The sequence below is a fragment of the Equus caballus genome, chromosome 11 (assembly GCF_041296265.1).
Source record: "Equus caballus isolate H_3958 breed thoroughbred chromosome 11, TB-T2T, whole genome shotgun sequence".
Taxonomy (NCBI): Eukaryota; Metazoa; Chordata; class Mammalia; order Perissodactyla; family Equidae; genus Equus; species Equus caballus.
The window spans coordinates 11,720,920-11,743,861 of NC_091694.1; the positions used below are offsets into that span (position 1 = coordinate 11,720,920).

Here is a 22,942-nt window from a genome sequence, read left to right on the forward strand (position 1 = left end):
TCAAGACATAAATATACAGTTTGACAAATAATTATAAATATATCAAAGTACTCTTGAACTAGATCAAGAAATAGACTGTTGCCACAAGCCCAGAAGCTCTTCCAAAACTCCTTCCTCCTAAAGGTAAAAGTTTTATGATAATCACTTCCTTGCTTTTCATTGTCACTTAAATAGGTGTTTATAAATATAACTTTTTAGTTTTGCCTATTTTGAACTTTATATAAGTGCTTTGTACAAAGCATATTTTTGAGATTCTGTCTTTTGTCACTCAACATTATATTTTTACTTTTTAAAATTTAATTTTTTTTATTGTGGTAACATTGATTTATAACATTATATAAATTTCAAGCATACATCATTATATTTCGATTTCTGTGTAGATTACATCATGTTCACTATCCAAAGACTAATTACAGTTTATCACCATACACATGTAGCTAATCAACCCTTTCACCCCGCTCCCTGCCCACTTCCCCTCTGGTAACCACCAGTCCAACCTCTGTCTCTATGTGGTTGTCTGTTGTTGTTTTTAACTTCCATTTATGAGTGTGATCATATGGTATTTGACTTTCTCCCATTGACATTTCACTTAGCATAATACTGTCAAGGTCCATCCATGTTGTCACAAATGACCAGATTTCATAGTTTTTTATGGCTGAGTAGTATTCCATTGTGTATATGTACCACATCTTCTTTATCCATTCATCCCTTGATGGGCACCTAGGTTGCTTCCAAGTCTTGACTATTGTGAATAATGCTGCAATGAACATGGAGGTGCATGTATGTTTATGCATTTGTGTTTTTATGTTCTTTGGAAAATACCCAGCAGTGGAATAGCTGGATCGTATGGTAGTTCTATTCTTAATTTTTTGAGGAATCTCCATACTGTTTTCCATAGTGGCTGCACCAGTTTGCACTCCCACCAGCAGTCTATGAGAGTTCCCTTTTCTCCACATCCTCTCTAACACATTGTTTCCTGTCTTGTTAATTATAGGTATTCTGATCAGAGTGAGGTGATATCTCATGGTAGTTTTGATTTGCATTTCCCTGATAATTAGTGATGTTAAACATCTCTTGATGTGCCTGTTGGCCATCCATATATCTTTTTTGGAGAAATGTCCGTTCAGATCTTCTACCCATTTTTTAATTGGGGTGTTAGTTTTTTTTGTGTTGAGATGCATGAATTCTTTATATATTTAGGTATTAACCCCTTATCAGGTATATGGTTTGAAAATATCTTCTCCCAGTTGTTATGGTGTCTTTTCGTTTTGTTGATGATTTCCTTTGCTGTGCAGAAGCTTTTTAGTTTCACGTAATCACGTGTTTATTTTTTCTTTGTTTCCCTTTCCTGGTCAGACATAGTACTTGAAAATATGCTACTAAGACCGATGTCAAAGAGCGCACTGCACCTGTTTTCTTCTAGAAGTTTAATGGTTCCAGGTCTTACATTCAAGTCTTTAATCCATTTTGAGTTAATTTTTGTGTATGGTATAAGATAATGGTCTACTTTCATTCTTTTGAATGTGGCTGTCCCATTTTTCCAACACCGTTTATTGAAGAGACTCTCCTTTCTCCATTGCATGTTATTGGCTCCCTTGTTCAAAATTAGCGGTCAAAAGATGTGTGAGTTTATTTCTGGGCTCTCAATTCTGTTCCGTTGATCTGTTTTTTTGCCAGTACCATGCTGTTTTGGTCACTATAGTTTTGTAGTGTATTTTGAAATCAGGGAGTGTCATACCTCCAGCTTTGTTCTTTTTCCTCAGGATTCCTTTGGGTATTTGGGGTCTTTTGTTGTTCCACATAAATTTTGGGATTCTTTGTTCTATTTCTGTGAAAGTGTGGTTGGAACTTTGATAAGGATTGTATTGACTCTGTAGATTGCTGTAGGAAGTATGGACATTTTAAATATGTTAATTCTTCCAATCCAAGAGCATGGAATATCTTTTCATTTCCTTGCGTCTTCCATTTCTTTCAACAATGTTTTATAGTTTCAGTGTACAGATCTTTCACCTCTTTGGTTAAGTTTATTCGCAGGTATTTTATTCTTTTTGTTGTAATTATAAATGAGATTGTATTCTTAATTTGTCTTTCTGCTACTTCGTTGTTAGTGTATAGAAATGAAACTGATTTGTATGTTGATTTTGTATCCTGCAACTTTACCATATTCATTTATTATTTCTAAAAGTTTTTAGTGGATTCTATAGACTTTTCTATATATAAAACCATCTCATCTGCAAACAGTGACAGTTTCACTTCTTCCTTTCCAGTATGGATCCCTTTTATTTCCTTTTCTTGACTGATTGCTCTGGCCGAGACTTCCAATACTATGTTAACTTAGAGTGGTGAAAGTGGGCATCCTTGTCTGGTTCCTGTTCCTAGAGAGATAGCTTTCAGTTTTTCTCCATTGAGAATGATATTAGCTGTGGGTTTGTCATAGATGGCCTTTATTATGTTGAGGTATTTTCCTTCTATACCCAATTTATTTAGAGTTTTTCTCATAAATGGATGCTTTATGTTGTGAAATGCTTTCTCTGCATCTATTGAGATGTTCATGCGATTTTTATTCTTCATTCTGTTAATGTGGTGTATCATGTTGATTGATTTGTGGATGTTGAACCATCCCTATATTCCTGGAATAAAACCCACTTGATCGTGATGTATGATCTTTTTAATGTGTTATATTCATTTTGATAATATTTTGTTGAGGATATTTGCATTGATGTTCAGCAGTGATATTGGCCTGTAGTTTTCTTTTTTGTGTTGTCCTTGTCTGGATAGGTATCAGAATAATGTCGGCTTTGTAGAATGAGTTAGGAAGCTTCCCCTCCTCTTAAATTTTTTGGAAGAGTTTGAGAAAGGTAGATATTAAGTCTTCTTTGAATGTTTAGTAGAATTCACCAGGGAAGCCATCTGGTCCTGGACTTTTATTTTTTGGGAGGTTTTTGGTTACTGCTTTGATCTCCTTACTGGTGATTTCTCTATTCGTATTCTCTACTTCTTCTTGTCCAGTTTTGGAAGGTTGTATGATTCTAAGAATTTATGTACTTCTTCTAGGTTATCCAATTTGTTGGCGTGTAGCTTCATAGTGTTCTCTTATAATCTTTTGTATTTCTGAGGTATCTGTTGTAATTCCTCCTCTTTCATTTCTGATTTTATTTATTTGAGCTTTCTTTCTTTTTTTCTTGGCAAGTCTAGCTAAAGGTTTGTCAATTTTGTTTATCTTTTCAAAGAACCAGCTCTTGGTTTCATTAATTTTTTCTATTTTTTTTTTGTGGTCTCTATTTCATTTATTTCTGCTTTGATTTTTATTATTTCCTTCCTTCTGCTGATTTGGGGCTTTGTTTGTTCTTCTTTTTCCAGTTCCTTTAGGTGCACTGTTAGATTGTTTATTTGGGATTTTTCTTCTGTGTTGAGGTAGGCCTGAATTGCTACAAAATTCCCTCTTAGAACTGCTTTTGCTGTATCCATAGATTTTGGCATGTCATATTTTCATTTTCATTTGTCTCCAGGTATTTTTTGATTTTCCTTTTGATTTCTTATTGACCTAATCATTGTTTAATCTCCACATTTTTGTGGCTTTTCTGATTTTCTTCCTGTAGTTGATTTCTAGTTTCATAGCTTTGTGGTCAGAAAAGATGTATGGTATTATTTCGATCTTCTTAAATTTATTGAGACTTGTGGCCTAATATGTGATCAATCCTGGAGAACGTTCCATGTGCATTTGAAGAGAATGTGTATTTTGGAGTTTTTGAATGGAATGTTCTATGTATATCTACTAAGTCCATCTGGTCTAATGTGTTGTTTAAGGCCAATGTTTCCTTATTGAACTTCTGTTTGGATGATATATCCATTGGTGTAAGTGGAGTGTTAAAGTCCCCTACTATTATTGTGTTACTGTCTATTTCTCCTTTTATGTCTGTTAATAACTGCTCTGTATACTTAGGTGTTCCTATGTTGGATGCATAGATATTTACAAGTGTTATATACTCTTGTTGGATTGTTCCCTTTATCATTATGTAGTGCCTTCTTTGTCTCTTGTTACAGTTTTTGTTTTAAAGTCGATTTTGTCTGATATAAGTATTGCTACCCCTGCTTTCTCTTCTTTGCCAATTGCATGGAGTATCTTTTTCCATCCTTTTACTTTTTAGTTTGTTAGTATCTTTAAGTCTGAAGTGTGTCTCTTGTATGCAGCATATATAAGGGTCTTGTTTTCTTTATCCCATTGGCCACCCTATACCTTTTGATTGGAGCATTTAGTGCATTGACATTTAAAGTAGCCATTGATAAATATGTATTTATGCCATTTTGTTACTTTTTGTTTCTGGGTGTTTCAGTAGCTCTTCTCTGCTCTTTTCATCTTCTCTTGCCCTCTTCTCTTGTGTTTTGATGGCTTTCTTTAGTATTATGTTTGAGTTCCTTTCTTTTAATTTTCTGTGTATTTATTACAGGTTTCTGATTTGTGATTACTATGAGGTTCACATATAATAACCTAAGTATATAGCAATCTATATTAAGTTGAGGTCTCTTTAGTTTGACCTCTTTCAAAAATCTCTACCCTTTTATCTCTCTCCTCCACATTTTATGTTTTTGATATCATATTTAACCTCTTTTTGTGTGTATGTCTATCCGTTATCCTTTTATCATGGAAATAGATAATTTTAGTGCTTTTGTCTTTTGACTTTGATGTTAGCTTCATAGGTGGTTGATCTGCAACCTTTACTATTTATTTGCCTTTACCAGTGATTTTATTACTTTTTTAAATATAATTTTCTTATTCCTGATTGTGGCCTTTTATTTTCCACTTAAATAAGTCCCTTTAGCATTTCTTGTAAGGATGGTTTCTTGGTGATAAACTCCTCTAGTTTTTGCTTGTCTACGAAACTCTTTATCTCTCCTTCCATTCTGAATGATAACCTTGCTGGGTAGAGTATTCTTGGCTGTAAGTTTTTTCCTTTCAACACTTTTTAAATAAATCATGCCACCCCTTTCTACCCTGTAAGGTTTCTTCTGAGAAGTGAATTTTTAATTTTGGACATTTTAATTATAATGTGTCTTGGTGTGGGGTCCTTGGGTTTATCTTGTTGGTGCTCTTTGTGCTTCCCATACCTGCATGTCTGTTTCCTTCCTTAGGTTAGGAAAGTTTTCAGGTATTATTTCTTCAAATAGATTCTCTTGCCCTTTGTCTCTCTTTTCTCCTTCTGGGACACCTATAATACGGATGTTAGTGTGCTTGATGTTGTCCCAGAGGACCCGTAGACTGTCCTCATTCTTTTTTCTCTTCAGCTTCAGTGATTTCCTCTAGTCTTTGGTCCAGCTTGCTCATCCGTTCCTCTGTGTCATTTACTCTATTGAGTCCCTCTAGTGAATTTTTCACTTCCGGTATTGTAGTCTTCATTTCTGATTGATTCTTTTTTATATTCTCCAGTTCATTGTTGAAGTTCTCACTGAGTTCATCCATTCTTCTCCCAAGACCAGTGAGCATCCTTATGACTTTTTATTTGAACTCTTTGTCAGATAGATTGTTTATTTCTGTTTCATATAGTTCTTTTCCTGGGTTTTTGTCCTGTTTCCTTGCTTGGAATGTATTCCTTTGTCTCCTCATTTTGCCTGTTTCTCTGTGCTTCTATCTATGTATTAGATTGGTCAGCTATGTCTCCTGATCTTTAAGAGATGGACTTATATAAGAGATGCCTTATGAAGACCAGCAGTGTGCTTCCTTCTCATCACCACTTCCAAATTCAGGAGTGTCCCCTGTGTGGACTACATATGTCCTTCTGTTGTGGCAGGGTTAGTCTTGCTGCAGGTGCCCAGGGAGGCTAGGCTGTCTCCCTGGATGGCTGGTTGTAATGCTCAACTGCATGTGATTGCTATGGACCCTTCAGTCACTTTGTCAGGTGTGGGGCGCCTGAGCACAGTTGGCTGCAAGGTCAAGTAGCACATTCCTGTTGCAGTTTTTCTGTTAACTCAATAGGCCCCCAGCATGGCTGGTTGCTATGCTCAGGGGCAGTCAATTGTTGACCTTATAGGTCAATTCTGGCCTATAAGGCTATTGTCAACTCTCTCAGGATTGCACCTGAGTGGGGCTGGCTCCAGGCATGGGAGCACCCAATTGTTTCAGGCTTTGGAAAGTGGGGCTGATCCCTTATGTGGCTGCTTGAGAAGCACAAGTCTTCTGCAACTGACAAGCCCCACTGCCCACAGGACCATATACCCAGTCAACACAGTCCTATCCTCTGTGCATGCCCCTACCCACTGAAGTGGACCTAATCACTCCACTGCAGAGGCTCCCCACACTCCACCAATGCCCCACACACTCCACCCGCTCTTTGCACATGCTCTGGCCCACAGAGGCAGACCCACTTGCCCTGCTGAAGAGGTTCCAGACACCCTGCCTATGCAGGCCCACAAATTGCCTGAGGGCTTGCTGTTTGGTGGGGCTGGTCTCTAGGGTGGGCTGCCTGCCCTGGCTGAACTGCATCAAATTGGTGCTCTACTGGGTGGGTGGGTCAGACCTGGTCTAATAGGCCAGAGGAAGAACTCCAATGGTGTCTGCCAGCATCTGTGTCAGCATGCCTGTACTAGGGCACAATAATGGCGGCTGTTGCTAATGTCTCAGTCCCTAGAGTGGTCTTACTTCTCACCGAGATGCATCCAAAACCTATCAGGTGAGTCTCTTTTTACCAAAGGACTGTGCACTTTTCTTTCTGCTGATTTTAGGTTGCTTCCCAAAACAGTTGAATTTGTGCATGGGCCCTTTATACCAGGCTTTACCCCGCTTGTGTCCAATAGCTTTTCTGGTGGTATTCCCTGTTGTAGTTAGTAGCCAGCAAAGCCAGGTATTATGACACTTGTCTCAGTTGTGCTGAGTCTAAAAGCTGCTTATAGCATTAGTGTTCCCCCACTCAGAACCCTCAATCCTCCAGGGAAGGCTTCGTACCTTAGGATTGCTCCAGGCTGGCTGTGAAGCACCGTGCCTGGTGAAGGTGGCTTTTTTTCTCTCCATAAATGAATTTTGGCCTCTTCCACCTAAATCAGCACTGTCCCTGTTGCAGAGGTTCTTTTATTATCCAGTTTTCAGTTATCTCTCAGGGGTAATTGTTCCAAGAGTAGTTGTAAATTTGTTGTGTCCACGGGAGGAGGTGAGTTCAGAGTCCACCTATGCTGCCGTCTTGACACTGTCTCCAAATTACGTTTTTAGATGTCATCCATGGTTTGTGTGTAGTTATATTATAGTGTTATGTAGTATTCTATTGTGCAAATATACTATAGATTTTCTTACTGATGGACAACAATATTTTCCAGTTTTTGACTATTATGAGTAACTCTGCAAAAAAACATTCTTATACATATTTCTTGTTGAACATGGACAATCAAATCTATTTGGTATAGATCTAGGAGTTAAATAGTGGGACCTAGAGTATGTATATCTTAATCTTCACAGCTATTGCCAAATTTTTTTCCAAAGTGGTTGCATCAATTTACTTTTGCACCAACAGTGTTTCAGTTGCTCCAGATCTTCACCACTGTTTGGAATTGTCAGTCTTTCAAATTTTAGCCATTCTGGTAGATATGTAATAATATATTGTTGTGGTGTTAAGTTGCATTTTCCTGATTATTGACTAAGTTGAATACTTTTTCATATGCTTAGTGGCTTTTTGTATTTTCTCTATTATAAAATGCCTCTCCTGGTCTTTTCCCCATTTTTTACTGAGTTTTCTCTTTTCCTATTGCTTCATACAAATTCCTTATATATACTGGATATGAGACATTTTTCAGTTATTTGCTGCTGACATTTTTGCTATCTTAATGGTGCTCTTAATGAACAAAATTTCTTAATTTTGATAAAGTCTGGTTTGTCAAGTTTTTCTTTCATGTAGAGAGCTTTTGTATCTTTAAGAAATTATTGAATACCCCAAGATTATAAAGATATTATCCTACATTTTATTCTGGAAGTTCAATTGATTCAGCTTTTACATTTGGATATAAAATCCACTTCAAAATAACTTTTGTGTATCTATAGGCAGAGACAATATTAATTTTTCTACACTGACATCCAATTACTTCAGCTCTATTTATTTAAAAGATCATCCTTTCCCCAGATGAATTGCAATATTTCTTTTGTCACAACTCAACCAATCATGTCTGGACCCATCTGTCTATCCTTGCACTGCTGACACATTGTCTTAATTGTTTTGCTTTATAATATGTCTTGATATCTGGTAGTAACAATTTTACCACTTTATTTTCTTTTTCAAGAGAGTCTTTTCTAATCTAGGTTCTTTGCAATGATGTAAATTTTAGAATTAACTTATGAAGTTATACACACGTATGTGTGTGTGTTTGTGCAAAACTGTTGAGATTTTGGTGAAGTTGACTTTTTCATCCATTTGGGGAAAATTAACACTTTTTTTTGTCATGAATATATCCTCACATTCATTTTCCCTTAGTAATTGTTTTAATTTTAAGTATAGAGTCTTGCACATTTTTGTTTGATTTATTGCAAAGTTTTTGATACTTTTGATGCCGTTATAAGTAGCATCTATGTTTAAATTCTTATTTCTAAATGTTTGTTGTTAATGTAGAGAGATGCATCTGATTTATGTACATTGGCATTGTATTCAGTATTCTTGCTATGTTCATTTATTGAATCTAGTTATTTTTCTGGGTTTTACCTTGGGATGCTTTATATATAATCATGTTGTCTACAAATAATGATGGTTCATTTTTTCCTTTTGCAATCTTTATGCTGTTTACTTGTTTTTCTTGCCTTATTGTACAGATTAAGATCTCTAGTACAATGTTGAATAGAAATACAGGCAAAGGAAAAGCTTTCAACGTTTCACAATTAAGCATGATTTTTGGCATTGGTCTTTGTACTCTAATTCATCAGATTAAGGAAGATTTCTTATCTTCTTAGTTTGTGAGGAGTCTTTCTTTATTATAAGCAGATATTGAATTTTATCAAACACTTTTCTGAATCTATTAGATTGATCACGTTATTTTCTCCTTCAATCTGTTGTATGTTGAATTACATTGATCGATCTTCAAATGTCAACTCAGCCTTGTATTCCTAGAATAAACTCAACTTTGCCATGAAAAACTAACATTTTAACATAAATTGAGAAGTTGTATAGTGTCTATGGTGAGGAATTGGGCTTGGGAGCTGAACTTCTTTATTCTGATCTCAGCTTTACCACTCCTCACTTGTGATTTTTGACTTCATCTGGTTAAGCTACTCAATTTCTCTGTCTCAGTTTCATCATATGTAAAATGCAGATAAAAATAATAAGGCCTACTGCATAGGGTTATGATCAAGATTAAATGGGATTATATAAAAAGCACTTAGAACAGTGCCTAGAACATGGTAGGTATTATTACATGGCAAAATTATAAATAAAATTCTTTTTTTGTAGTAATAACTAGAAAAAAGGTAAGTCCTCTTATCATTTTCCTACTAAGATCCTCCAAATAATTCTTCATGTTCTTTCTAAAATTTGTATTTCATTGTTGCAAAGAGTAGATATTTTTCAATATTGCAAGGACCTTATGAAAACCAGCAAACGAATTATAATTTAAATTTGTATCCTTAGAACATTGTATTTTTTAAATCAGTATTTCCTTCTAATATTCCTTTTATCACTATAAAATAGAAATAGTTTCACTAATAACTTTATTTTAAGAGCTTCTTAAAAAAGCTACTTATAAAATTATATAATTCTTGCTGCTACACTGAGTTATTTTTATTTATCTAATTTAAATATTTATTATTATTTGTGTTTGAATCTTAGATTATCCACCTGGATTATAATATGAATGGTGTAATTTTTCCTGACCCTTCAGGAGAATCATATAAAATGATAGCAACCTTTTCCGTATTGGCTTTTGATGCTCTTTTCTACTTGGTATTGGCATTATACTTTGACAAAATCTTACCCTGTAAGTAATAGTGGATTTTTCTCTGACCTTTACTAATATTCATCACACTGAAGATGTTTTTCTTGAGGTTATGTGAATATATTTTAAGAAATTAAGAATAACAAATATTTCTCATCACAGGCTAAATGAGTTCTTTATTTCTACTTCATAATTTGAATGGTCCAAAAGACGTTTTATGTAAAAAAGTTATTTTTCTGACTTTAATAATAATACACATTTTAAATACACAATAATTATAATTTTAATACATATTATGATTATATAGTATTAAATAATGTTATTTTTTTCAAGGTTCCCTGAAAGTGTTTTCAAAGAATGATATTTAGGATTTGTATCAGAACAAGCTGAAAAAATTAGTTAAGATGATTTTGGCTAGTATAGGACCATCTTATGGTGGAAGTGCTTCCTAGTAAATATTTGGTCATTTTACAAGAATGTGGGGGCAGATTGTAAACTAAACACAGCTAGAAAAGACCTCAGGTGTGAAATAATCAGTGTCTTCCTGACTTTGTTTCTGGGAGGACCGTTTTGGAAGGGAAGATGTCCATCCTTTAAGGAAATAACAAAATGAAAATTAGAGAGGATATTTTCAGCAGTATTCTGAAAGTTTTTCATATACTGTTCATATTTACAGAAATATATTACCAAGTTAGATTTACTTCATCTTGCAGACAGCCAAAAATTTCACTTATTATAAGCCCAGAATTTCTTCACATACTCTAGGATCAGAATGCTTTTTTCCTTCTTCTTATCTTCAAGAAACAATCTCCTTGTTTTTTATCTTCCTTCCACTTTGACTGTATTTAAGGTTGTGTTATGTGTTTCTGTGTATTTCTGTCTTTCTATCACTTCTAGTTAATAACTGAAAGCCCTTAATAACAAATAATACTTTATTTTTAAAATCTGAAAAATTACTACATTTTCATCCTGAACAAATGTAATTTCTTCATGTATTTTTTTATTCATGTAACATATAGATTTCAGTATTATGTTCATCATATTGCTGTGGTCAAATGATTTATTAAGTTCAAAACATGTTTACGATTATTTTTATGTGCCATATTACAGCTTTCCCCCCAAATATTTGGTTTCATTCATTCTTCTAAATACCTTTTCGACCACATTTTATTCAAACTTTTGATTTATACGTTGCTGAAAGTTCTATTATATTGTTTAACCTTTGTGAAAATGTTATTTCCTTTGAATTTTCATCTTTACTTCAAAACCAAGTTTTCTTCTCAAAAATAGAAGTTAGGAAGAAAGTAATTTCTTTACGATGCTTAAAAATCCAAGACATCCTGTACTATTCTGAAAAGACTTCTCTGCTCATTGTTTTAATGTTACTGACTCAATATCTTATTGCTTCTTGATGAATTAGATGGAAATGAACGCCAGAATTCTCCGTTATTTTTCCTGAACTCATTATCTTGTTTCCAACACCAAAGGACTGATAATAAGTTCATTGAGAAAGAAATAGATCCTGAGCATCCCTCTGATGACTATTTTGAACGGGTAGCTCCAGAATTCCAAGGAAAAGAAGCCATCAGGTAATTGCACTTATACTAATATATGGTTGCAAGGCTAATGAATTATTAACCAACAGCAACGGGATGAGCCTAAGGCAAAACGTTGAAGAAGAAATTCGTTTTTATGACTGTCACTTTGAACTCTTCCACGCCATCACCACCAATATCTCCTAACTGCTACTTGAAAGGACAATTCTCTTTGCTTAGCTCCGTGTGATCTTACTGCATCACTCTCCATCCTGTCTTACTCCTTGTTTCCATCCCTTGTCCCCCATCTCTCTTTTATACTTGCTCTTTCTCTTCTCTGTCCCTTCCTCCATAGTTTTGTCTGGCTTACACAAGATGATGGAAGAAGTAAGAAACTTAGAATCAGAAATTCTTAAATCTTAATAGCACACTTCCCTCTCATTTGATGTGTAATCTTGGAAAAATGAATAAGTTTCTCTGGAGTCTTGGTGTCCTGTGTGAAACAAGAGTAACATTTGCTCTGTAAGGTTGTTTGTGACAGATTTATATGAGTTTTTCAAATATCTCTGCTCTCAGACCCTATGGATTCTAACTTGGGGGGTGTGGGCTTGAACCCAAGGGTCTGTGGATTTTAAAGAGCCCTGTAGATTTTTCCAATGTGCACTAAAGTAAAAGAATTAGAGAGTTTTAAATATCAACCATTTGTTTATTTAGCAGATATTCATATAGTGCTTACTATGTGCCAGACACATATTTAATTCCCAGCAAAAGTTTATAAGGCAGGCGCTTTTATTTTGCCCATTTTATAAATGAAAAAATTGAAGTACTGAAAGGTTAAGTCTCTTGCCCAATGTCACACACTCATAAATGGGGAACTGGGATTGGAATCCAGTTTGGCTCTAGAGTCTATGCTCTTAATTTGTAGTAACCTGGCTACTGTAGAGATGTCAGGGGGCAATGGAAGATGAATAAAATGGAACTATAGCTGGAAAATGAAATATTTCTAAGACAAGAGTATAGGATGAACCTATGTACCTAAGGTTTGCCTTTCTAATTCTGAACCTATTTTCTGTTAAGTTTTCTGAGGGGCAACAGTCGCTCCCAACCCTAGCTCCATGGAAAACACCTGCCTGAAAGAGAAAGGCCAACTGAGGAATAATCAAAAAAACTCAATCCCAAGGTCATCAGTCCCTCTCTTCCAGTTGAGAGCACAAAAAATGGCATTATATTACTATTCAAATTATAATAATTTTCAGGTTAAGTTTTCTAAGAAAGTGTTAAGATTAGTTACATAGGTCAAAAAATGTTTGTTCTTCTGCTGTGAAGGAGAGAAAAGTGAAATGTCCTCACCCACACACCCACCATCCCCCTTACCCTCAACCCTGACCAATCTAATCAATGTTGACTCTGGGCATCCCTGTCTCGTGATCTGGATTCTTGACTAAAATAGAGATTTCGGACCACTGACAAACTGGGAAAGGAAAGTCGTCTGATCCAAGGCCTGTCCACTGAATCTCTTTGCTCCAGTGTGGGACGCCTCACCCCAGATCCACATGAAAGTAGCAAAGTAGACTTATGTGCCCAGCATTACAGCTCTTCAGTGAAAAGCTGCTCACATTCAGTCACTAGTTAAGCAGGTTCTGGGGCTGCAAGACAGCCTAAAATTGACCTTTACCACCCACGTTAGATGCAGTTCCCAATCCACAAGTCTTATCTCTTCTTTCTTCACAGCAACCCTTTCTTAGGAAAATGATTGCCCTTTCCCACCACTAGACAAGTATCAACTCTATCACGATCAATCCCAACATGTGAATTTGATTTTGTGTGGATATAGAAGGTACTAAGGTGTCGATTCCCTTTTCCCCAGGCAGTCTCTACTTATATACTAATGAACTCTTCCTCTTTCCCTAGCAGAACTTAAGCTATATGTATCTGGAAGTATGGGGGAAATCTTGCAGAGTTATAACTAGAACCAAGATCTTGGTTCTGTAAAAATATCTTGTTTAAATTCACAACTGGCTTCCTCTCACCTGTAATCCCTTTTCCCAATTCTTCTTCTTTGGGGGCATTTGTATGTACATCTGTCCATTCCTAGAACTTTAGATGATTCATGCAACACTCCCAGAACATAGGCAGGAAGTCTGCCCCAAATGTAAATGGCTATCTTCATCTCTGAAATCCCAAAATAACTAGCTGCTCTTAAATGGAAGTTTATTTATTAAAATAAAACATTAAAGCCCCACTTCAATGTGTGTCCCATTACACACAAAAAAATGTGGAAACAAAATACCCTGTCAGATTCAGTGCCTTTTCAGCCTTTCTCTTTCAAATTTTCCAACTCTTTGGTGTAACCCCACGCACCGCCAGCATTCTGGTTGAATAAAAGTCCTTACCTTTATTCTGATTCATGTTCAGAAAGGAGGGTGACTAAACTCTGTTTCCCTTTGAAGTTGAAGATGCATTGCACATGGTATTATGTAATCATGACATTTCTAACCTGTCTGGTTCCTGCCTTGTCCTGCAGCAGTTCCCTTTGAGATTCCAATGTGCATTGAAATTTGATAACCACTTATTTAGAGGTGCGTGTGTGTGTGATATTCAGATAAAGAAATCCAGCAAACCTTTAGATTTGTGAGCTCAGGGGAAAGGATGAGGTCAACTTTAGGTTGGTGTTGAAACCACAAGAACCAATGAGATACTCCTTTGAGAGAGTCAAGAGTGAGAAGACCCATAATATACATAGAGAACCCTGTGGAGCATCAAACTGATGTGTCTGGTGAAAGAAGAGAACTTGACAAGGAAGTAGAGAAGGGAAATTTAGAAAAATAGGAAGAAAATCAGTAAAGTGGAGTGTCGCCTTGAAAGTAGACACTATCAACAAGGAGAAAGTCATTAAGAGTGACCCATAATCCAATAAATAAGGATGGGAAAATATTTATTGCATTTGGTAATTAGGAGTCCACTAAAGATTTCAGCACGAAGACGTTTACTAGAGTAATGGATTCAGAAGCTAGAGTGTAATTGATTAAGGGGGAAGTAAGAAGTGAGGAAGTGGAGATGGCAAGTTTACATTTTTATTTTAAGAATTTTTTTAAGATAAGGGAGGAGAGAAGTTCGATTGTATCTAAAGCAGAATTAGAGGCTAAAGAGAAACTATCAGAGAGAAAATGCAGATGACAGGCTCTGATCAGTAAACAAGATTGGAAGGAATGGGAGATGATGGTTAAAGAGTACAAATAAATGATCTTGAACAGGGAAAAACACAAAATCTTCTAAGACAAGAAGATGAAAGTAAGGATAATTACAGAGCACTCTACTTTCTAAGCAAAACACTAAGAATTTAATAGTAACTTTCTGAAGAGACTCTTTTATTTTGTATCTCAAGGGAAGTGATTGATCAAAAATAAGTCTTTACCTTTCTTTGTAGTGTGGTAATGTCATCCCTTATTTCAGGTAATGTGGTTGACTGCATCTAGCACTCTAAGTTGGTTGTGATCTGTAGTATTTTTGCCTCTGTGTTGGTTAAGTAAGCACCCCTTCTGTCATTTCAGAATCATAAATGTCAAAAAAGAATATAAAGGAAAGTCTGGAAAAGTAGAAGCATTGAAAGGTAAAGAAAAGCATTTCATTGTTTCATGATTTATTACAAAAAATGGGGAAAATTCAATGTGAAAAATTTTAAAAATATAGATAAGTGAAACAGGAAAAGAAAAAAGAATACAAACAATCTAACTCCACTACCTGGAAATTAACTATGTTTAAGAATTGATATAATATACTTCCAGATGTTTCATGCCTCTATTAATTTGCAAAAATGGGATCATACGGTGAAAAATGCAATTTCACTTTGTTTTTTAAGATGACTTTGCTATAACCAATATTTTATTTTATTTGCACCATGAGGAAAGAATATCTAGACTTAAAATTGATATTTTTTTTTTACTAGCCAGGGAATTTACATAGTTTATATGTACTGGTGAAATTCATTAAAACAGGATGAGTAACACCCTTGACTGTGAATTAAATTTTACAAGTCAATATCCTATAACAAACATAGTTTATAATTTTGGATACACCAACATATTTGATACTAAAGCTTCTAACAAATATGGTTTTCTATAACAAACATTTAAGCAAGTATCAAAGTTAGTGGCTACGTTTTATAGAGGACACCGTGCTTTTAAAAATTAATTTTTACCAAGGTATAACTGACATATTAACATGTTGGTTTCAGATGTACAACGTAATAATTTGATATTTCTATATATTGTGAAATGATCACCACAATAAGCCTAGTTAACATCCATTCTGATGCATAGTTACAAATTTTTTGTGTGTGATGGAGACTTTTAAGATCTACTCTCTTACCAACTTTCAAATATACAATATGGTATTATAAGCGTAGTCACCATGCTGTACATTATATCCCCATGACTTATTGATTTTATAGCTGGAAATTTGTGTCTTTTGATTTCCTTAACCCATTTTGCCCACCCCCTATGGCAACTACCAATCTGCTCTCTGTATCTATGGGCTTGGTTGGTTTTTTTTTTTCAGTTTGTTTACTTGTTTGTTTAGATTCCACATATAAGTGAGATCAGACTGTATTTGTCTTTCTCTGTCTGACTTGTTTCACTTAGCATAATGCCCTCAAAGCCTATGTTGTTGCAAATGGCAAGATTTCGTTCTTTTTTATGGCTGAATAGTATTCCCATTGTACATATAATTTGCTTTTATTAATAATGATTTTAGGAAGAATGTAAATCATTTTTACAAGGGACAGAAGTTTTAAAAGTTAAAAAATAAGATCTGTAGACCCTGAGGAAGATTAAGAGTTCTCTCTCCATTGTGCTTACTTTATATTTATTTTCTAACAAATGCAGCATACCTTAACTCAATCTTACTAATTCCTTTGAGATTGGGTTTTACTTTGAGAATTTATTATACTTGTGTCAGCAAGTTTAATCTCACTCCAGGTTTCTCTCATCAGATTCCATCGAGACCTGTGGCTTCTTTCTTTAATTTTAGCCAATGATATATTGAAGTATTTTTAAATTTACCATTTCAGTTTCCAGAGCACATTATGAACTGCTTTTGCACTCATCAATAACCATGAACTTCTTTTTATGTCTAAACTTCCAACTTCTACAAGGATTTCTTCTATTTTCAAAAGTAGCAGAATCTTAAAAGAATTGACAGGATTGAACATCAATACATTAAAAAATATATGAAACAGAACCATTTGGAGTTGCTCTTTGGGAAGTAAGAATGAGAGTTGTCTCTCTCAGCTTGTCCCCATGCAGTGGAACACCTTTGGGAAAACACTTTTGAAATCCCTTATCAACAGCTGATTCTTCAATGGCTAAATAGCATACCATGGTAGCAATACCATAATTTACTTAACTAACACACTAGGGTATGAAATTCTGTTTGTTTCCAATTTTTTCACAATCATAAAAAACACTGTAATGAACATTCTTCTTCTTCTTCTTCTTTTTTGAGGAAGATTAGCCCTGAGCTAACTGCTGCCAATCCTCCTCTTTTTGCTGATAAAGATTGGCCCTGAGCTAGCATCAGTGCCCATCTTCCTCCAGTTTATATGTGAGATGCCTACCACAGCATGGCTTGCCAAGTGGTGCCATGTCCACACCCAGGATCGGAAGCGGTGAACCCCGGGCCACCGAAGTGGAACGTGCGCACTTAACTGCTGTGCCACCAGGCCGGCCCCATAATGAACATTCTTGTTCAGTCTTTATAAAGATCATCAATTATTCCCTGAATATGAATTTCTAGAAGCAGACATTCATTATTCAAAGAGACCATATTTTTAAGATTTTAATTCAAATTTCAAATTGTTTCCCTCCAAGGTTATAAAGATTCATACTCCCACAAGCAATAATTAACAACAACAATAGCAACACTGATGATAACAACAAACACTTACAGTTCATTGAGTACTTAGTGTGTGCTGGGAGCTATGCTCAGTGCTTTACATGGACTTTTTTTCATTTAATCCTTTGAGATACGTAATAGCTCTCCCATTTTGCAGATGAGGAAACTGAGGCTTATATTTCTTTTTTTCAGTTAATATGGGTCAATTCCAGGATAGCTAGTGCCACTTTTCTCTTATTCTTGAAAATATTTATTTTTCCACCTAAAAAAAACCTCATGAAATTTGTTAATGTACTTTTTTAGTTGTCACCATATTTGTTATTAATTAATTCATCTTTTTTGGTGAATATGAAAGGTCGTTTCATTGATCTTTATTTCTTGTGTTTACTTTTGGCCATTTTAGGCTTCTATTCTATTTCATTGGTCAGTGTATCCTAGACCAGTAACATGTTATTTTGATTACTATATTTACTCACTCTGCTGGTATTACTGTACTAGTAACATATTATTTTATTTTACTTTTTTTGGTGAGGAAGATTTGCCCTGAGCTAACATCTGTTGCCAATCTTCCTCTTTTTTTTTTTTTTTTTTGCTTGAGGAAGACTAGTCCTGAGCTAACATCTGTGCCAATCTTTCTCTCTTTTGTATGTGGGTTGATGCCACAGCGTGGCTTGACAAGTGGTGTATGTCCGTGCCTGGGATCTGAACCCGCAAACCTGAGCTGCCAAAGTGGAGTACACTGAACTTAACCACTATGCCGTGGGGTTAGCCCCAGTAACATATTATTTTAATTTTTATAGTTCTCCAGTGTATTTTAATATCTTGTAACCAAGACAAATTTCTTTCTATTCTTTAATTTTTCTTAATGATTTGAATTTATTCTTCCAACGATCTTTGAATCTTTTAGTCAAATTATAAATGAGGGTTTTAATAGACTGGATTACAGTAGGAAGGATTTTCTCTTTACATATAATTGTTATCACTAGCACATTTAATAGCTTACCAAACCAAACCTTATAGAGTTTAATATATCCAAGATCACTGAGACAGAAAATGGATGAACTGGAATTTCAGCCCAGTCATTAATTAATTTCAATAATGTTTGACAATGGGTCAGGTAACTCAATTGAAAGGACTTCATCTTTTAGATATACTGTATTACAGATAAGATTCTTAAGAATTTCATCTTACTCTGTCCAACAACTTTCCATAATAAAGTTTGATTTTCACTTGATGGTAAAACAAACAAACAAAAAGTAGTACCTCAAAAGATTCTTAGCTAAATGACTTTTGCTATTGACATGTAAATGCAAAGAGTTTATAACAAGGGGCCGGCGTGGTGGTGTAGCGGTTAAGTTCGGGTGCTCTGCTCCTGCAGCCCGGGGTTCACCGGTTGAGCCCGGGCTCAGACTGATGCACCACTTATCATGCCATGCTGTGGCAGGTGTCCCACATTTAATATAGAGGAATATGGGCACAGAATTTAGCTCAGGGCCAGTTGTCCTCAACAAAAACAGGATTGGCCCCAGATGTTAGCTCAGGGCTAATCTTCCTCAAAAAAAAAAAAAAAAATCAGTTTATAACAAAAGAATAGAAAAATGGGCATAGAGTAAATATAAATTTTTGGTGAATATATTTTAGAATGCAATTAATACCATGGAAAATGTTTATAATTTAGTATTTGAAAAGGCAGACTAGGAAAGAATACAGTATGGTCGTTTGTGAATGTATATATGTACATTTACATATTTATATGTGCACATGCATACACACTGGAAGTAAGTGTATTACAATGTCAATATTTGGAATTATGGTTAATTTTATCCTCTTAAGTGATTGTGTTTATTTTTCAAGTATTCTACAGTAAGCATGTTATTTTAGCAACCAGAAAATATTGAATATTATCTCTTTCAAACTATTGAAATGCTTGAGAATACATAACTAAGATAGATTGTCTTGTTCTGTTTTTAGAACCAGCCTTGTCTAATGTGCCTTATTTATAATTTTCATATTTTATTCTAAAAACAGGCTTGCTCTTTGACATATACGAAGGTCAAATCACAGCAATTGTGGGTCACAGTGGAGCTGGCAAATCCTCGTTACTAAACATCCTTAACGGGTCGTCACTTCCAACAGAAGGTGAGCAAAAAGGAATTTTTCAAAGGCAAGATGTCTGATAATAGAATGAGGGCATAGGTATGCCTTTCTCTCATTTTAAGGTTTAAATTTGACTGCTTAAGAGAAAATAATGTTTGTTTATCTAAAGTTCTTTAACAGAACTATATGATTTTGAATATACATTTTATTTCTCAAATTTGTATGAAAATCATTATCTTTATTCCATCGCTATGTGATGTTCCAGGGGAAATATACACTACTCTGGGCATATATTTATGTTAAGAATAATTACTAGTTGTTAATAAGTTATGAAGTCATCATTTTAGATATTTGGAATATATGCCAATATTTTCCTAAGATCTCCAAGCATTAATGAAATGTATTATCTTGCCACTGTTAAATTGTTTTTAACTTCTATTCTTAGGATCCATTACCATCTATAATAAAAATCTTTCTGAAATGCAAGACATGGAGGAAATCAGAAAGATAACTGGCATTTGTCCTCAAGTCAATGTTCAATTTGACATACTCACTGTGAAGGAAAACCTCAGGCTGTTCGCTAAAATAAAAGGGATTCAGCCACAGGAAGTGGAACAAGAGGTAGATAGACATGCTGGATTGATTGAACTGCCAACTATTTGCCAAGTTGAATCATGACCACAGAATTGCCCTCAGTGGTTTACCTGCCCTGTTATGGATAAAATTTAGGCAATGTGGGGGCTGGCCCAGTGGCGCAGCAGTTAAGTTTGCACATTCCATTTCGGCAGCCCAGGGTTCGCCCGTTTGGATCCCAGGTGCGGATGTGGCACCGCTTGGCAAGCCATGCTACGGCAGGCATCCAACATATAAAATACAGGAAGATGGTCACAGATGTTAGCTCAGGCCCAATCTTCCTCAGCAAAAAGAGGAAGATTGGCGGCAGATGTTAGCTCAGGACTAATCTTCCTCAAAAAAAAAGGAATTTAGGCAATGAGGTCCTGTAAAAAAGTCTGCTGCTGTAATGAACCGTTAAAATTGGATAAAATGAATCATCTTGGATTTTAAGCTGTGTGTATTTTCTTCTATAGGTACAAAAAGTTTTATTGGAAATGGACATAGAAAACATTCAAGATAACCTTGCTGAACATTTAAGTGAAGGCCAGAAAAGAAAGCTGACCTTTGGGATTGCCATTTTAGGAGATCCTCAAGTAAGTGAGATTGTGCATGCGGAGGAATGCAGGTTGAATATCACTAAAGTGTCAAGCTCTTCTTTTACCACTAAAAGTAGTAGAGCTTTCACAGTAATGCATCAAGAGAGAGCCTGCCATGTTTAACTGAGTCCAAGTGTAGTGGATGTAAATTGTTGGATAGTTATTTATTTATTTTTTGGTTTTTATTGTTATCCATGCTATCATGTGGAAGCAATTAATATGGAAGAGAGACGTATTTTCTATACCTTCATCCTCTGCAGGTTTTGCTACTAGATGAACCAACTGCTGGATTGGATCCCTTTTCAAGGCACCAAGTGTGGAGCTTCCTCAAGGAGCGGAAAACGGACCGTGTAATCCTCTTGACCACCAATTTCATGGATGAGGCTGACATCCTGGCTGGTAATTGTTGGTTTTACCTCAGTATTACAGTAAAGAATTTGGAAATGTTTATTCCTGGGGCAAGAGTCTCGCTCTCATTACCTCAGTGTGCCTACATTCCATAACAGCCTGCGGATGATAGGAGTCTAGTCCCACTGTAGAATTCCTCGCTGACTATACATTTGCTTGATCGTGACCACTCATAAAAGATGGTGATTTTTTTCACATCAGCTATCAATTAAACACCCAAATCTTCTTTAATATATATTTGGCTGAAAAATATCCACGCATTCTTTAGCATCCAGAATAGAAAACATGCCAATGTAATTTATGCTTTTTTGTCAGGAAGTATTACAGGGCAATGAAGTCGACTGTAATTCATAAGCTCCTTTTAAATGCATACATTTTAGTGTGTGTTTCAAATTTTTAAATGCACATAGATATAGTTATGCCCACAGAATGCTTCTATAGAAATCTGAGCTTTGGCACCTGATCTACATTTTTTAGAGAGGAAAGAAATGACTCTTAATATCTTTTCTTTCTGGCTTCTTTCTACTCAGATAGAAAAGTGATCATGTCCAATGGGAGACTGAAGTGTGCAGGCTCTTCTGTCTTTTTGAAGAGAAGATGGGGTCTTGGATATCACTTAAGGTAAAGACTTTGGGAATAGATTGGAGATAGACAGATGGATAGATATACTGGTATATCCAAAAGGCAGACACTTATGAGAGAGAATTGGCCTTATGCTTCATCTCTGCCAAACTGAATGGATCATTGTTTCCCAAATGCATTTCCTACATTCCTGCCTCCTTGTATCTTTGCTAATGCCAATGATAAGCAAAATTTCAAAATTAGCCCAGGCTGACTGATCTCAGCAGAGCTACACGTTCCAAGCAGCTGCTCCATGCAGCGTAAACCTCCACTTTCTTCCCACCTCCACTTTCCTCGGCTGACCCATATAATTCTGTAATATATTTTCATTCTTTCACAGGGCACAAAGTCAAATAATTTCAGAAGGTAGTATCAGCAGGGATTAAATCTGGTGGTAGAGAGTAAAGAAGACTGGGTCTAACAAGAAAGGGTGTCCAGGCAAAAAAAATCAAAAATAAAGAAACTTACGCCAAACAAAACGTGTACATAGGCCAAATTTCCCTATCAGCCACTAATTTCTGATATCTACCTGGTCTTGTGTAATCTTTATTTCCCTAAGAAGTCTCCTCTGCCTAATGTTCTCACCTCCCTCTGTTTATCTTCCTATTTGATATATACAGTTTTAATTACAGTATGTATTTGTTTGTATATTTGTAGTTCTTCTGAGTTTATACACCTTCTCTGTGTAGATCATAGGATTTTTCAAACTGATGGTATTATTATTATTGTTATTGTTTACTCACTTTGTTTGTTCCATAAAGCCAAGTAAAGTAGTACTCAAAGGCTAGATATTCAGTAAAAGCTCTTCTTTCTAGTAGCAGTGGAGAAAATACAAATTAAATTGTCTTTTCTTTTAAATATTAGTTTGTACACAAATGAAATATGTGATCCAGAAAAAATAACATCCTTCATTAATCGTCACATCCCTGATGCTAAATTAAAAGCCGAAAGCAAAGAAAAGCTTGTGTATACTTTGCCTGTGGAAAAGACAAATAAATTTCCAGGTAACTTAAATATGATTACGATGGAATGAAATTTGGGAACAAATGTTCACGTTATTGCTACAATTTTTATTCTTTAAAGGAGTTGGATTTTGTTGTAGATTGAGTTCCCCAAGAAGCAGAACTTGAGATGAGGATATTAGTGCAATTAATTTGTTTGATAATTGATGCCTAGAAGCTCCAACAGGGAGTGGGGACATGAGAGGGAAGGGAAGGAAGCCAGGAAAGTTTGCAATAAGCAATGGAGGAGTAATACCACTGGAGAAATAAATAGATAAGTAAA

General features: G+C 35.4%; 1 protein-coding gene across 2 annotated transcripts in view; it reads left to right on the forward strand.

The window, feature by feature from the left end:
* Window positions 1-22,942, forward strand: part of ABCA6 (ATP binding cassette subfamily A member 6) — a 64,012-nt gene that overhangs the window by 11,116 nt on the left and 29,954 nt on the right. For both annotated transcript variants that reach the window (XM_005597238.4, XM_023652146.2), the window contains exons 10-18: window positions 9,789-9,936; window positions 11,315-11,483; window positions 14,981-15,039; window positions 19,350-19,460; window positions 19,864-20,039; window positions 20,507-20,626; window positions 20,890-21,028; window positions 21,568-21,658; window positions 22,523-22,662. In XM_005597238.4, the coding sequence (XP_005597295.1) occupies window positions 9,789-9,936; window positions 11,315-11,483; window positions 14,981-15,039; window positions 19,350-19,460; window positions 19,864-20,039; window positions 20,507-20,626; window positions 20,890-21,028; window positions 21,568-21,658; window positions 22,523-22,662 (1,153 nt within the window). The remainder of the gene's footprint in view (window positions 1-9,788; window positions 9,937-11,314; window positions 11,484-14,980; window positions 15,040-19,349; window positions 19,461-19,863; window positions 20,040-20,506; window positions 20,627-20,889; window positions 21,029-21,567; window positions 21,659-22,522; window positions 22,663-22,942) is intronic.